At 41.3% G+C, this 14,052-nt stretch overlaps 1 protein-coding gene across 3 annotated transcripts in view; it reads right to left on the bottom strand.

Annotated features, from left to right (window-relative positions):
• Positions 1–14,052, bottom strand: part of NFATC2 (nuclear factor of activated T cells 2) — a 393,751-nt gene that overhangs the window by 334,887 nt on the left and 44,812 nt on the right. For all 3 annotated transcript variants that reach the window (XM_069243636.1, XM_069243634.1, XM_069243633.1), the window contains exon 2: positions 4,402–5,422. In XM_069243636.1, coding sequence (XP_069099737.1) covers positions 4,402–5,422 — 1,021 coding nt within the window. The remainder of the gene's footprint in view (positions 1–4,401; positions 5,423–14,052) is intronic.

Genomic DNA, 14,052 nt, shown 5'->3' with positions numbered 1-14,052 from the left:
ATTTGGCAGCCCTCTCGCTGGCACAAATGTGTACTACGGGGGCCTCACTACTATTCCCCCCTTAACTCACCAACCCTCCAATCACGACCCCTCAACCATAGTTTGGGGCACCGCGGGATCTCAGGACGGCAGGATATTAGAGGATTCTGCTTTTGGGCCAGAGCTCTCTTTTAGTGCTGCTGCTCAGCCATCTTGCTCATTACTACCTATTTACATCAATATGTAATTCATAAACCTACAGGTGGACATCTCCACCTCCATATCTCCCATATTTTCTATGGTGAGATATTTGCACATGTAAGTTTACTTTTTTCACAGTAAATGTGGGTAGGACTGGAGAGGGTTAGGAAGGGATAAGGAGGCATTTTGGTAGAGATAAGGAGGGGTTTAGCGAGAGCTAAGGAGGTGTTTAGGGAGAGGCATGCTAAAACAAACATCCACTCACAAAGGAGTAAGAGCATTGTCATTAGCAAATCACACTTTTCAAGTTACTACTGCCATAACAACAACAAAACAGCAGGAAATGTACACCAGCCCAGCCTTGGAGTAAGTCTAACACCACTAAAGGACACTCACAATCACTGCAACACACTCCAATAGAGGATAATGAAGGCAGGGGATTAATGTAATTCTATAGGAAATAATGTTAAAATAATTGGAAAAAAAATGACTTTTGAATTTTGTATAGTGTATGTGGGTGTACTTTTAAGAATTATCCCAAATAAATAATTAAATATGTTATTGTTTTTAAACATTATTAGTTAACTTGTTGAAAAAATATTTTTGAACTTGTTAAAATATACGCATGTAATTTATGTTGATTAAACACACCTTTTAATTAAACATACTAAATATAAAAATGAAAATTGTATTGCTATGTAGGGTGTTTTTATTGCATTTTGTTAACAAATTAATATTTATAAAGTAAATTATGAAATTTAAACTGTTAAATAAACATTTATTTTAAAGGGGTAACAAGCTCTAACACTATAATCTATAATTTATTATTGCTGGTTTAAAAAATTATATTTTAATTTAATGTACATTTACATTTTACATAACAATACATTTAAAAAAAGTAATACATTTTAATAATTGTCCCTATTTGTTCCCATGGGCAGTTCTTCACCAAGGCAGAGATAACCGCAACCATGTCTGAGATTTACTCAAGGTGATGGAGATTTCCTCCTACATGAAAAAACTTAGAAGTAGTACATTTACACTCTTAAATTTGCATTCACCTCCTTGTTTCAGGGGTTGGAGACATTAATTTTATAGTCTGGAGTAATTTTACAATCTGAAAAGAGGAATGGCCAGAAGCAGTAAACTTAGTTGAAAGTGTAAAAGAAAATGTACACTCGTAGATGTGCTCATCTGTAAAATTTCTGAATAGACACCATCGTGCATAAGATTTCAGTGCCTGTTTGCCCGACTATGCATCAAGCAGTCTCTGGTGCAAAACCATAGTAAATTTGGGCCTATATTTATTGACCTCGACTTCCTATTTAGAAAATGTGATCCTACATCTTACTTGTACAATGTTTTGCATTTTTCTTGTAACAAAAAACTGAATCTACTTATTTAGTTAACTGAACTTACTTAAGAAACCTAGCGATGAATGTTCATTTAACATTTTAATTCTTGGAACACTGTGACACATAATAAATCTTCCTTATTTTACCTACAAAAGATAGTAAGCATGAATTGAAGGAGTGAAAAACAAGAAAAGTATCCTGTTTGCAGGAGCTTATAATATTTAACTAACAATACCCAGTCATAACCAGAACAAAAAGATGACATTGTTATTTGACCATTTGAGTTTAAATTAAAATGAAGCTATTTCATTTACCTCAAGGTGGGTGTGGCAGGGAGAACTCTGATGAACAGTAGTGTTTGTTTTGCTCTCAGGGGGTTGGTATTTGGATTCCACAAAGTTTCCGTATTTTTGGCTTGCATGTGAAAACATAATGGTGAAGGGACAAATGTGGTTGGTGGATCATTTGTGATGTACAATGGAAGCTTTTGTTGCACAGGCACGATGAAGCACACTAGTTGAGGTAGTTCTAGGTGGGGTCATGCTCCATTCAGATCCAGTCTCTATTTGTCTGGATGTGGAGGCTTCACTGTGCTTTCAACCCCACTCTGCACTTCGAACATCTGGATCCCTGAAATAACTTGCGGCCCCCGAGTGAAATCTGACTATCATTGTTTTATCTATTCATATGAACAAGTTAATTCCTTCTTTATACACTCAGGTGCTCATTCCGAGTCTGGTGGTCTTGAGACCGCCAGACTCGGGGTGGCCATCCGACAGCCGCTGTACTGGCGGTCCCAGCTGTTGTAATGCGCCAGGGCAGCGCTGCAAGGAGCGCTGCCCACTGGATTTCGAGTTTCATTCCACCAGGTGGAAAATCTGGTGGAATGGCAGTGCCGGGGGCCCCTATGCACAGCCCCGTCATGCATTTCACTGCCTGAATTTCCGGGCAGTGAAATGCGTGATGGGTGCTGCTGCACTCGCTGCACCGCCACATTGGCGCCGGCTTGATTCCGAGCCGGCGTCAATATTAGGCCCTCTTCACCCCAGGGCCGGCAGACGGAAACACTGTTTCCGGCTGCCGGCCCTGCGTTGAAGTCAGAATACGGCAGTGTTCTGACGGCATCAGCGGTCAAGTGGCGGGTTGAGTTTGGGGGGCGGCGGCTGTTTATGACAGTTTAATTTCTAATCCTAAATACTCTTTATTCTCTGCTTAATGTATCCCATAAATGCATCATGTCAACATAGTCAAAGAATTCTCTGTATTGTACCTCTATCTGAAGAAGTGTTCTTTTCCGGAACGAATTTGTCATACACATGTGTGCCTTTGTGCATATTTCATGCGATATAATAAAGGGTATATTCACTAAAATTGTATCATGAAACCATAGGCCTTAGTGATCTGGTTTAGAGTTTTTTGGCAACAGAAAATTATATATGTTCTAAAGAAAGTGGTAAGCCCACCTTTGGAGGTTTCTCACATGATGGGGGATCCTACAGTAGAATGCAACTTGCCAGGCGAAATTAATAGTGGCAGTAAATTCACCAAATAATTTTCTTTCAGTGGAGAATCATTCAATAGACAATTTATGACTTCCCCACAAATTACTCTAAATCAAGACTGGCATGTGTGATGCAACCATGCTGGATAATTTGAAGAGACAAACTACTCCATCATTATTTTCTCTTCTGTTGCACAGCAATAAAACATAATGGGCCACATGTAGCAACATTCAAGATTGCGACCCGCAAACTGCGAGTCAGAGCGACTCGCAATTTGCGAGTCGCAATTCTGAATGTTGGATGTTGTCCCTGACACCAACTACGATTCGCAAGCGGGTCGCAAATGCCCACCTCATGAATAATCATGAGGTGGGTCGCAATTTGCGACCCCCTTGCGAATGGCAGCCCTCACAGGGATGGTGGACTGCTGTGGACAGCTGACCACCATGTTTGTGACTGCTTTTTAATAAAGCAGTTTTTTTTTTTTTTTGTAATGCAGCCCGTTTTCCTTAAAGGAAAACGAGATGCATTACAAAAACGAAAAAAGAAACGTTTTTGTTTCATTTTTTCAGAGCAGGCAGTGGTCCATTCGACCACTGCCTGCTCTGAAAAAATGTTTACAGTGCCATTCAGAATGGGGAAGGGGTCCCATGGGACCCCTTCCCTTTTGCGAATGGGTTACCACCCATTTGAAAAGGGTGCAAAATGGAATTGGTTTGCGACCGCACTCACGGTCACAAACCAATCCTACATTGCACTGCGACTCGCAACTAGGAAGGGAACACCCCTTCCTAATTGCGACTCACAAACCCGTTTTGCGATTCGGTAACCAGGTTACCGAATCGCAGAACTGGGTTTGTTCATTGCGATGTGCTTTTTGCATGTCGCAAAGAGCGAAATTCGCTGTTTGTGACGTGCAAAAAGCTTGCTACATCTGGCCCAATAGGAATTACTACAACATGTGGTTATTATATAAACAATTGTATAGCTCTCTAAATGCTTGTGTAAAATAATCCAACACTGTTTGCTTGCACTTGTGTTCAAACATTTGGCCAACAAGAACTGCATGCAAGTGGGTACTGGTTATTTATCAGCATATTCTGTAAACATGATGCAAATGTTTTGTTTTTCATTATCATAAAGCACTAATAAATTGTTTCAATGCTGATTATGAATCCTGCTATAGCATATTGCACTTAGTTCACATAACAATTTTGGATTTACTTATATATCAGTCCCCTTATCAAGAATAGTTACATCAATGAATTTTATCCAACCATTATCTATGCAACAAGGATTTAAATACATTATAAGTACATGACACAAATACAAGAATAAGTTCCAATTCAAAAACAATGACATACCTGCAAATGGGTATTGCGGGCACCAATTGCTTTGGCCAAGAAGGAGAAACAAGGAAAATGGACTCTGGTCCTGCATTATTGCTCTTGTCTTCCTGTTCATAAGATCCATAATAGTCAGAGGGCTGCACAATGCGACATGGCAGATTCTTATTAGAAGAGAGTGGTGAATGATCTGGGCTGTTTTTCCAAATTTTTGGTGGAATGCCACATTGATGCTCTGTTGTCAGGTTGTTCATGGAATCCATGAGGTTTGTTGAAGCAGGCAATGTGTTGTTGTTAACGGAAGTGCTGTCTTCTCTTAAAGACATGTGTGGCGAAGTCTGTGGAGAGGGAGTCCTTGACTGCTGTGGAGATGTGGAGAGTTGCTGAGCACTGTAGAGCTCAGCACATGAGTACCTTCTTTTTGCACCTGGTGATGTAGATCTTGATCTTGGACGAGGTGATGGTGAACGTGGTCCCAAGCAGGTGTCTTCTGTGATGCTGGTCCTCGGTGACATTATTGGAGAGGTTCTAGGAGAATAATGAGCATGGATGTTTTGAAACTGCGGACAAAGTTCATCACTAGGACCATTATTCGGCGAGACACAAGGTGATGTGTAAGGTGAAAAATTTGTCTCTGAAATGAAACTTGCAGATGAACCACTGCTAGCTGGGCTTAAACATGCAGGTTCTCTGTAGCCCTCATAGCCAGGCACTGGCAAAGTAAACCTTGGACTAGTGGCAGCTGAGTTTGATTGGTGTTCTGTCAAGAGATCTGGGTCTCTGCTACGGAAAGAACCACCCGAGTGAATAAATTCATGAGATGGAGTGATTTCAATCCTGGGGCTCAAAGCTGAAGCCCCTGCAGTCACATAGTATCTTGACCCTAGATTATCTGGCTGCCCATATCTGGCAGTGGGATCAGCAGAAAGCCTCGGGTAAACCACGGTGCTGTATGGCTTGAGACCATATTCTGAAACATCATCATGAGAGTAACCAACTCCAGAGGATGTGCTGATGACTTTATGTGAAATTGGATCGTCTGGAAAAAGAAGGGGGGAGGCTTTAAGAGTCTAGTACACAATGCAAAAACAATTTTTGATCTTAACGACTTTTAATTGGATAAATTGAGCAGCATCCAGTGCCTGCTTTCAAACAGCATTCATTATAGAGGGTTCACCATTAAAACCCAGGGCTTATTTTTTCATCTAGAAAATCAGCTACAAATCGATAATTCTAATAACTCCACCTTTGGCACATCACATAAATACATAGGAAAAGGTGTTAAGACCTGTGGTTTTGAGATTCTTAGTTTGGAGTGACATGGTAGAAGATTAACAAAGGTGATTAGAGACATGATTTTGAACCTATAACATAATAAACGTCACTTGAATAATAATGGGCATTATTGCAATCAATGAGGAAACATAAAAGTCAATTAAATACAGCAGTACAAAATCGTGGCCAGTGTTAGTGTTTGCTCTAATGACAAAATAAATTTAAACGTATATATATGCAGTCAAGTGCATGGAGCAGGACCATGCTTAACGTTTATGGGGGATGCCTGTCTTTGACAGATAGTTATGTTTGAAATATGCTCCCTTAAAGACCAAAACATACATAAGAACAGAGGAGATGCGTAACATTTCATGTAGTTGTGGTAGTGGTTGTGGTAGTGAACATAGATTACAGGAAAAGGTTGAATCTGGTTGTGAAATGTGATCAGAAAAAGAAAACAACAAATGTACAGGTTACTTGGTATAGTATCAAGCTAGACTTGCTCATAATCTAGTTATAATGTCTGTTGTTAGGTATTCTTCTCCATTCTCAGAGGATGGTTTGTTACACTGGTATTAAAGTCCTTGAGTGTGGGAGCAGACATGAGGTACGGATTTGTACTCAGTAAGTTCGGAAGTTATGTTTAGCTGAGCTGAGTTTTTGCTTGGAAACTCTGAAGGAAAAAACGGGTGTTTCTCAGTGAGAAGTTACATATAAAATTGAGACATTTTTATCCTTGCCTAGGGATTTTGATGTGTATCTCCTTCTTTACTATTGCGTGCACCAGCAGACTTTCTCTTCCATCTGATATACATGAGGTGTACAGAATTATAGGGGATGTTAACTACGCAGGACAGAAAAATTCCTGTTACATTTAAGTTACGATCCTAATTATGTAATGTGTCTAAAGATCCCACTAGGAAGTTGCTGAAAGTTGAACACTGTGGAGTGGAGAACATTTTGGTGAATATTTTGCCACTCCCTTATGGGGCACTGTAATGGAGGGTCTCACACACCTGCCAGGAGGATCTCACAGAAGATTGCAGTCATGCATCGCACCTCTTGGGGAAAGAGAAGGCACTTGTATTGTGACCGATGTAAAATTGGGTGCACAAGCACAGTTACAGATAGTGCTGGTAGACCACCGAAATTGGTGTTGGCATACCACACTCCGGACTAGGTCTCTCTATGAGGTCTAGCACTCTGGAGCTATTTTGGTTGGTTTCAACACTTCATAAAACCCTAAATAAATAAATAGAAACATACATACATTAAATAAATAAATACTGTTACTTTCACAGAGGGCCCCACCCTTATTGGAGCTATCAGGCTATTCCACAATCTACTGGGACTTCAAGAATGCACAAAGAATTTCATGAAGATTGCAGTGCTCCAAGCATGCATAGGCCACTTTGGGTGCTAATGATTCAACCTTATTGCATTACTTATATCTGTTCTCCAGGAGTACTTCTTAATAATTTTCAAAAATTCAGTGGGGGTGATGTAATTGAAGAACTAGAGTCCATGCGCAGCTGTATGCACACAACATCCAATTTATCTACAGACCTAAGACAAAGGGGAATTGAGTCTAAGGTGCAAATTAAACATTATTTTATGCAGCGCAATTCAGCAAGACAACTTGCTTGACTCCACTTCTTCAAATGGAAAGGGCAGGAATGTGCCATATTAACCTAAGGGTGGCACATTCCTACTCTCTCTGCTACTAGCCCACTATGTGCCTACCAAGGCAGGAACCCTTGCACCATGGTGCAAGAGTGTCCGAGTTGCAGATGGACAACAATGGGTGAAAATATGATCCAATCATCTATTTAAATAAGCAGGTAAGGACTAAGGGGGTTGTTTACAGTTTGATGGATGTAATGGACCTTAGTGGCGCTGGTGAGTTCAGCAGAGACACACATAATAAGATGTCTGCCTCTGTGCTATTAGTGACCAAAGGGTCGATAATTCTCTCATGGTACCTTGAGAAATTATAGTCCCTCTGAGAGCAAACTATGTATTCCATCTTGTGTGTGGTTCAAAATTATACTCACAACGTTGGGACTAAATGGACAACTACTGCCACAAGCAAACGTTCTGCAATGGAACATGTGCCAGCAGCACTGTGCCTTCCTTGATTGTCTTGATTGGCATGGAAAATATCCAATACAAGTCAGTAAGCCCTGCCCCCACACCCCACATAGATGTGTCATTTCACATACGGAAGAACACTTAACTCTTTATTGAAGATGGCTCCAGGCAGTACCTTTGGTATTATCAAAGGTCCTGGGTGTGAAGAAACCTGTGCAAACAGGAGGAGGATCCTTTTATCTATATTCAATATATGCTCCAGAAATTTAAGTAAAATCTATCCTTTAATTAAAAAACAATGTGTAGAGTGATTAAAAAAACCATGGAATATGTCCGCTCGTTTTCACAAAGCCTTCCATAGACTTTTCCAACATAACCTCTGCTGGTTAAAAATTTATATAGCAGAAAATAAGTTTTGTGTATTTTTTGGAAGTTAGTAGAGGGGAGGATACAGTTTGAGCAGTGGCATAACAAAGCCCCCCTCAGCCGCTGTGATGCAGGGGGCCTGAGCTCCAGTGGGACCCCTCAGCACACCACACTTGCCGAGAGCTCCTGGGTGAGCCCAGAGGGTGGCCCTTCCATGTTCTTTGCCGGGGCCCTATCCAGTCTCGCTATGCCACTGAGTTTGAGCTGAAGAAACCAATCACAAGAGTTGTTTTCCTCTTTCTGTGCACACAGAAAGAGGAAAAAACAAGGAGAAATAAAGATATTTCTCCCAGATTCCTTTGGGTTCTAGGGGTGTTGCGTGGGAACACTCACAGCAACACCCATGGAACCCCCCCCCCTTAATGCAGTGCTATGCATGAAAGGGGTCCATATTTGCAAAGCCATGAAAAGCCACACAAGGCGGCCATGCCTGGCCTTGAAAATATGGGCTGGTACACCGCACCACCAGAATGTAAAAAAAAAAATGACGCTCCGGTGGTGCAGTGTGCCGCAGGGGCCTCCTAAATGAGGCCCCCAGTGCGTCACACAAGGGCAATGCAAGCCCTTTGTAAATCCGGCCCAAAATGTCTGAGATGAGGAGGAGGCTGTTAATTGTGCCCCATTACATCATGTCCAGTGGAGGTTATGGTATGATCCTGTTTAGGTTTCACACGAGTTAGGATCGCAGTTTGGTACATAAATAGGCAAAATCGTATGGCACTTTGCAAAACATAGTTGTAATATTTTTTAGCAGAGCAAGATCTTCTTTTTTGCGAACTCCATTAAACGTGGGATACCCGCATGAATTATAACATAACGGTAATAATACATCCATTACATCAAACTAACCACTACATCGCAATGTGAGCGTAAATAAATATAATATGTAAATGCAATAGTTAGTCGGTTAGGTAGACAATGTAGGGAAACAAATAGTCATAATTACTGTGATGATGTAGCAGTAGGTGGTGATCTCCTTTGTGCAATATTTTTATAGGTCAACGTTATCAACTTTAGATGAGTGCGTGGTGCATACATTTTATAATAAGCCACCACAGCAGGTGGGTAAGTTCAGTGCCTGTGCAATATATTGATGTTCATTTAGGTTATTTTGTAACTGGTTGATAGCATGAATGAAGAGTGAAATCGTTAACTTTACCAGTATGTATCTTTTCCAGAGCCATTCCACCTGCCTAGCATAACATTTTGCTAGTCCACAATGTGATCTTCATTTTTTCAATGTAAAATTCAATCGTCTGAGGAGACCTTTTTTTCAAAAGTCCTCATTATGAGTGGCCCAGTGAATTGGAGTGTGTGCAGTAACTTCTGTATCTGCACATATCGCAATAAGGAGTTTGGAGAGTAACTCTCTCTACAACATTTCTCCCCCAATAAATTTCAGAAGGTCAAACAGTCTAAAACGTATTGGGTGAAAATAGTCCGAAAATTACAGACATATGCATTCTGGTGCCATTAGAAGCGAACACCACGTTATTTCCAATTATCAGGGACAAACTTGTAACTGAATCATATGTCAAATCATGTTTAATTGGATAGATAATGTGCAACAGAAAAGAAAGGGAATCCATGGATCCCCAGAGTATTATTCACTTTAAGACAGTTTGAAGTTATCTGTTTCTTGAGCAGATAGGGTGGCAGGAAATGTTTGCTTGCAATGATAACAGTTGGCTGTCACTCATGACACCAAAACACTACCCACGCAGGCTACACATACATTTACATACCCTTCCAGTTAGACATATCCACGCGTTTATAAATTACGCATGCTATATCTCACTCCATTTAGCAGCACTTGATGCCCAATCACAGCGACATATAAGACATTAAGAGCTCAGCTCTGGTGATCATGAACAACACTGAAACACTTCACATCACAAAAGCACCCCTTTCGACCAAGCGTACCGTCACTGTTGTGAAGGTCTACTTAAATGCAGTTACAAACCAAGGCAATGTAATAGAAAGTCTTGTAATTTCCTTGCTTCATTGACACTTTTACGGTTTTGGGAACCTTTTGGTTGAGTCCCCCATAATGCCTATCCATATGATAGCCAAGATCCTTTTACGAAAGGCCTCCATTTAAAATCCCAGACCTATACCCCAGATTTAAATACTGCCAAAACACCGAGGGGCATATTTATACTCTGCTTGCGCCGAATGGGCGTCAAAAAAATTGACGCACATTCGGCACAAACACTGCCCTATATTTAAACTTTGACGCCCAACCCCGCAGACGTCAAAATTTCACCAAGTGCGTCATTTTTTGGAAGCGAGAAACTGCCTTGCGTTAATGATATGCAAGGCAGGCGTTCCCTTACAAAAAATGACTTTAAGGGCTGTGCGACTTATTTACACCCCAGCGTCATTTTGACGCACAGGAGGGGATGGGCATTAAAAAACGGCGCACAGCCTGATGTGCGCCGTTTTTTAACGCCTAGGTCAGGGCAGGCGTTAAGGGATCTGTGGGCTCGGAAGGAGTCCAGAGGTGCCCTCCGCTGACCCCAGGGACACCCCCTGCCACCCTCACCCACCCCTGGAGGACACCCATGGATGTGGGGACCCATCCCAGGGAACTAAAGGTAAATTTAAAGTAAGTATTTTTTTACAGTTTTTTTAAGTGGCATAGGGGGGCCTGATTTGGGCCCCCTACATTCCACTTTGCCCAATGACCATGCCCAGGGGACAGAAATCGCCTGGGCATGGCCATTGGGCAAGGGGGCATGACTCCTGTCTTTGCTAAAACAGGAGTCATGTCAATGGGGATTGTGCATCAAAAACAATAGCGCAAGTCCGGTTTGAGGCCTGATTTTTGCCTCAGACCAGACTTGCACCATTTTTTGACGCACAACCCCCATTTTCCCATACGCCGGCGCCTCCTGGTGTGAGTAATTTTTTTTACTCAGAGCAGTCCGCAGCGCCAGCTAACATCATTCCATAAATAAGGAGCCCGCATGGCGCGTTGGAATGGCGTTAGCCGGCGGTGAACTTTTTGGCGCAGTTGTGCGTGAAAAAGTATAAATATGCCCCCTGATCTTTTAGAGACACCAGTGGGTCTAATAGTGGTACATGCAACAAGGCATTCAGGCCCATATTTATACTTTTTTAGCGCCGCATTTGCGTCATTTTTTGATGCAAAAGCGGCGCAAACACAAAATACGGCGCTAAAAAAGTATAAATATGGGCCTCAGTGCTTAGAGACACGTGTTAAACATGCTACGTAAATAGCATCATCAACATCACTTAGGATGAGAACACTGGCAATGGAGAAAGAGTTTGAAGAACTACAGAAACAAAAGTAAGAAAACTGTTTTTGATATGATGTTTACTTTCCTATTTAAAAAAAATGTAAAACAAGAAGATCATTTTGTTGTGGTCTCCTCATTTGTTCTGTTTTTTATTGCTGTCTTTAGGACTCTATGCACGGTGACACTAATATTCAGTGCTACAGTGAGTGTGCTTTGCTCCTACACTGTTACTATTAAAATTTGTTTCACCCAATTGACCTGTACATTTCCTTTAAGGCCATGGTAGATGTCGCAGAAAATGCTCCCGTAGCACAGAAGTAAAATGTCTTATGTGGGCTTGATTGTGTATTTACACATCATATATGTGTAACAAAAATAAATGGCTTTGAGTAGCATTATTGTGATCTGGCTGGGCTGCACTGCAGTGATAACACATGGCAGGGAAAAGTGGCTTTAGCTGCATCTAGCAAAGCTGACTTTGATGATTCCAAAAATGCCAATTGTGAAAAGTTTTTTTTATAACATGCATTCTTCAATTTATCTAACTGTATTCTAATCAGCCCTGGTTTTCTCTTAATGCTTCCTATCCATGAACCCTGAACCCTAAAAAGCCCTTACTACCCCTTAATGCTGCCCTACATAGAACCCTAAAAATCCTTACTACTCATAAATACTACACTTCCCTAGACCCTAACAACTGCTTACTATGCCTTAACACTACCCTTCTCCGAACCCTAAAACCATTACTACTACTTAATTGTACCTTTCCCTGTACCCTCAAATCCATTATTATCCGTTAATGCTACTCTCCCCTGAACCTAAAAAACACTTACCTGAACCCCGGATGCCCCTAATTATCCCTTAATGTTACCACTTCCTGAACCTCACTAAACCCTCACTACCCCTTAATGCTACCCTCCTCTGAATCCTAAAACAACCATTTCCCAGCCCATTCCTCACCTCACAATAAATGCTCCCCTCTACTTTAGCAGGAGGATGCATTTTTACCCTTCTCCCAATACACTTACCTTTGCCATACAAGGAAGAAAAAATAATATTTATTTAAGCCTTTTTTCATTCTATATTTTCAGCATTTGTCATTTTTGACAGAACTTTTTTTAGTCTACTATTCCTTCCACAATATTTTCAATGCAAACCATACCTTAGTGATGTAGGAAAGCAATTTTGATATGTTAGATAAGTCATCTCTGAAGTATGCATATAAGCTACCAGAACTCTGTGCTTTATATATAACAATGTGGCACACTACACGGAGTGAAAGATTGTCCAAAACACTTTCTGCAATTTATAGGTATTACTAGAAGCTTGCCTACCATGGATAAAATCCTTATTTTCTATTTCTGCCTGGGAAAATGCTAGACAAATGATCAAAAGGTATTTTCTACAAATTCAATGGTAAATGTTGATATTTGATAATATTCGTGGAAACATAGCTTTTAAAACTGTATTTTTTGCTGCCTATACGTAAACTGGTTTAGAACCAGTTTGCCTCTCAACCCTAAGCTAGATGCACAACGTGGAATCCTGGCTGGGTGTTAAAACTCTTGCTCTCAAAGAACAATGGCCTGGGAAGGCAAGGGGCATGACAAAAAGTGGTCTGGAAGGGGGAAGTAACAGCTGGCAGACAAAGGACAACTTGGACATTTCATCTTTTGACTGGGTGATGCCAAATGTGGTTTGCAGCAGGAGGCAAAGCCAGTGGTCCTGACAGAGAGGAGAGCATCTAATCTAAATAGGTGAGGAATAGGGGAAAGCCAGAGCTCCTCCTGTTAGAGGAAGGTGATAGCTATTACTGATGTAGGACTTCTTTGGATTTTGCAGTGTACCAAAGTGTAAGTGATGAAAAAGGTGGTGGGGTATTTTGGAGAAAGTAGTTAGAATAGGATGGACTGAATTTTTCATTGACTAGCTAGTTCACATGATGAGGCAGAAATCTTACCACCAAGTCATCAGAACACTCCTGGATCTAGGAATACAACATGTCAAATAACTAAGACAGTGCTACAAGAAACAACTCAAGTCTGTGTGTCTCCTGCTAGCCCCTAAGAGGCCCAGGTGGTGGTTCTGTTCTCCAAAGGACAAATGGTTGAGCTCCTTTTTTCTGGATCATGGGTCACAGAAAGCCGAAGGAGTCTTGACTCCAGGAAGTCCCAGACAAAACGTGTTGACTGGACCCTGTAGAAGCCCTGGTTGGAGTGGGACCTAGTACTAAGTGCTTGTCATGGGGTCCTGACATCTGCAAAAGTAACAAGGCCCTAAAAGCTCAGACCAGGATGAAGAGGCAAATCTATGTAGAGGTGAAGCATCCTCAATGGCTATAAAACCCAGCTTTGTCCTGCTCATAGCTTTTGGTGCCAAAAGCAATGGCTTCAGTAGCAGCTTCACAATGATTTATCTGATTCCAACTGTCCCTCACCAGCTTCTGACTTGCATCTTCCCACACTGGAAGACTTTAAGAAACAACATGATGATTAGGTTCCAAGGTAAAATCTATGACCAGCTTGGTGTATCTGACTTCTACTCCATTGCAGTGAGTCTGAAGTCACACCTCGGTCCTGGTCAACGACTTACTGATGTTTTTCATTGGTGCTTT

Source organism: Pleurodeles waltl, chromosome 7 (genome assembly GCF_031143425.1).
Source record: "Pleurodeles waltl isolate 20211129_DDA chromosome 7, aPleWal1.hap1.20221129, whole genome shotgun sequence".
NCBI lineage: Eukaryota > Metazoa > Chordata > Amphibia > Caudata > Salamandridae > Pleurodeles > Pleurodeles waltl.
This window is presented reverse-complemented; position numbering and strand designations above follow the sequence as displayed.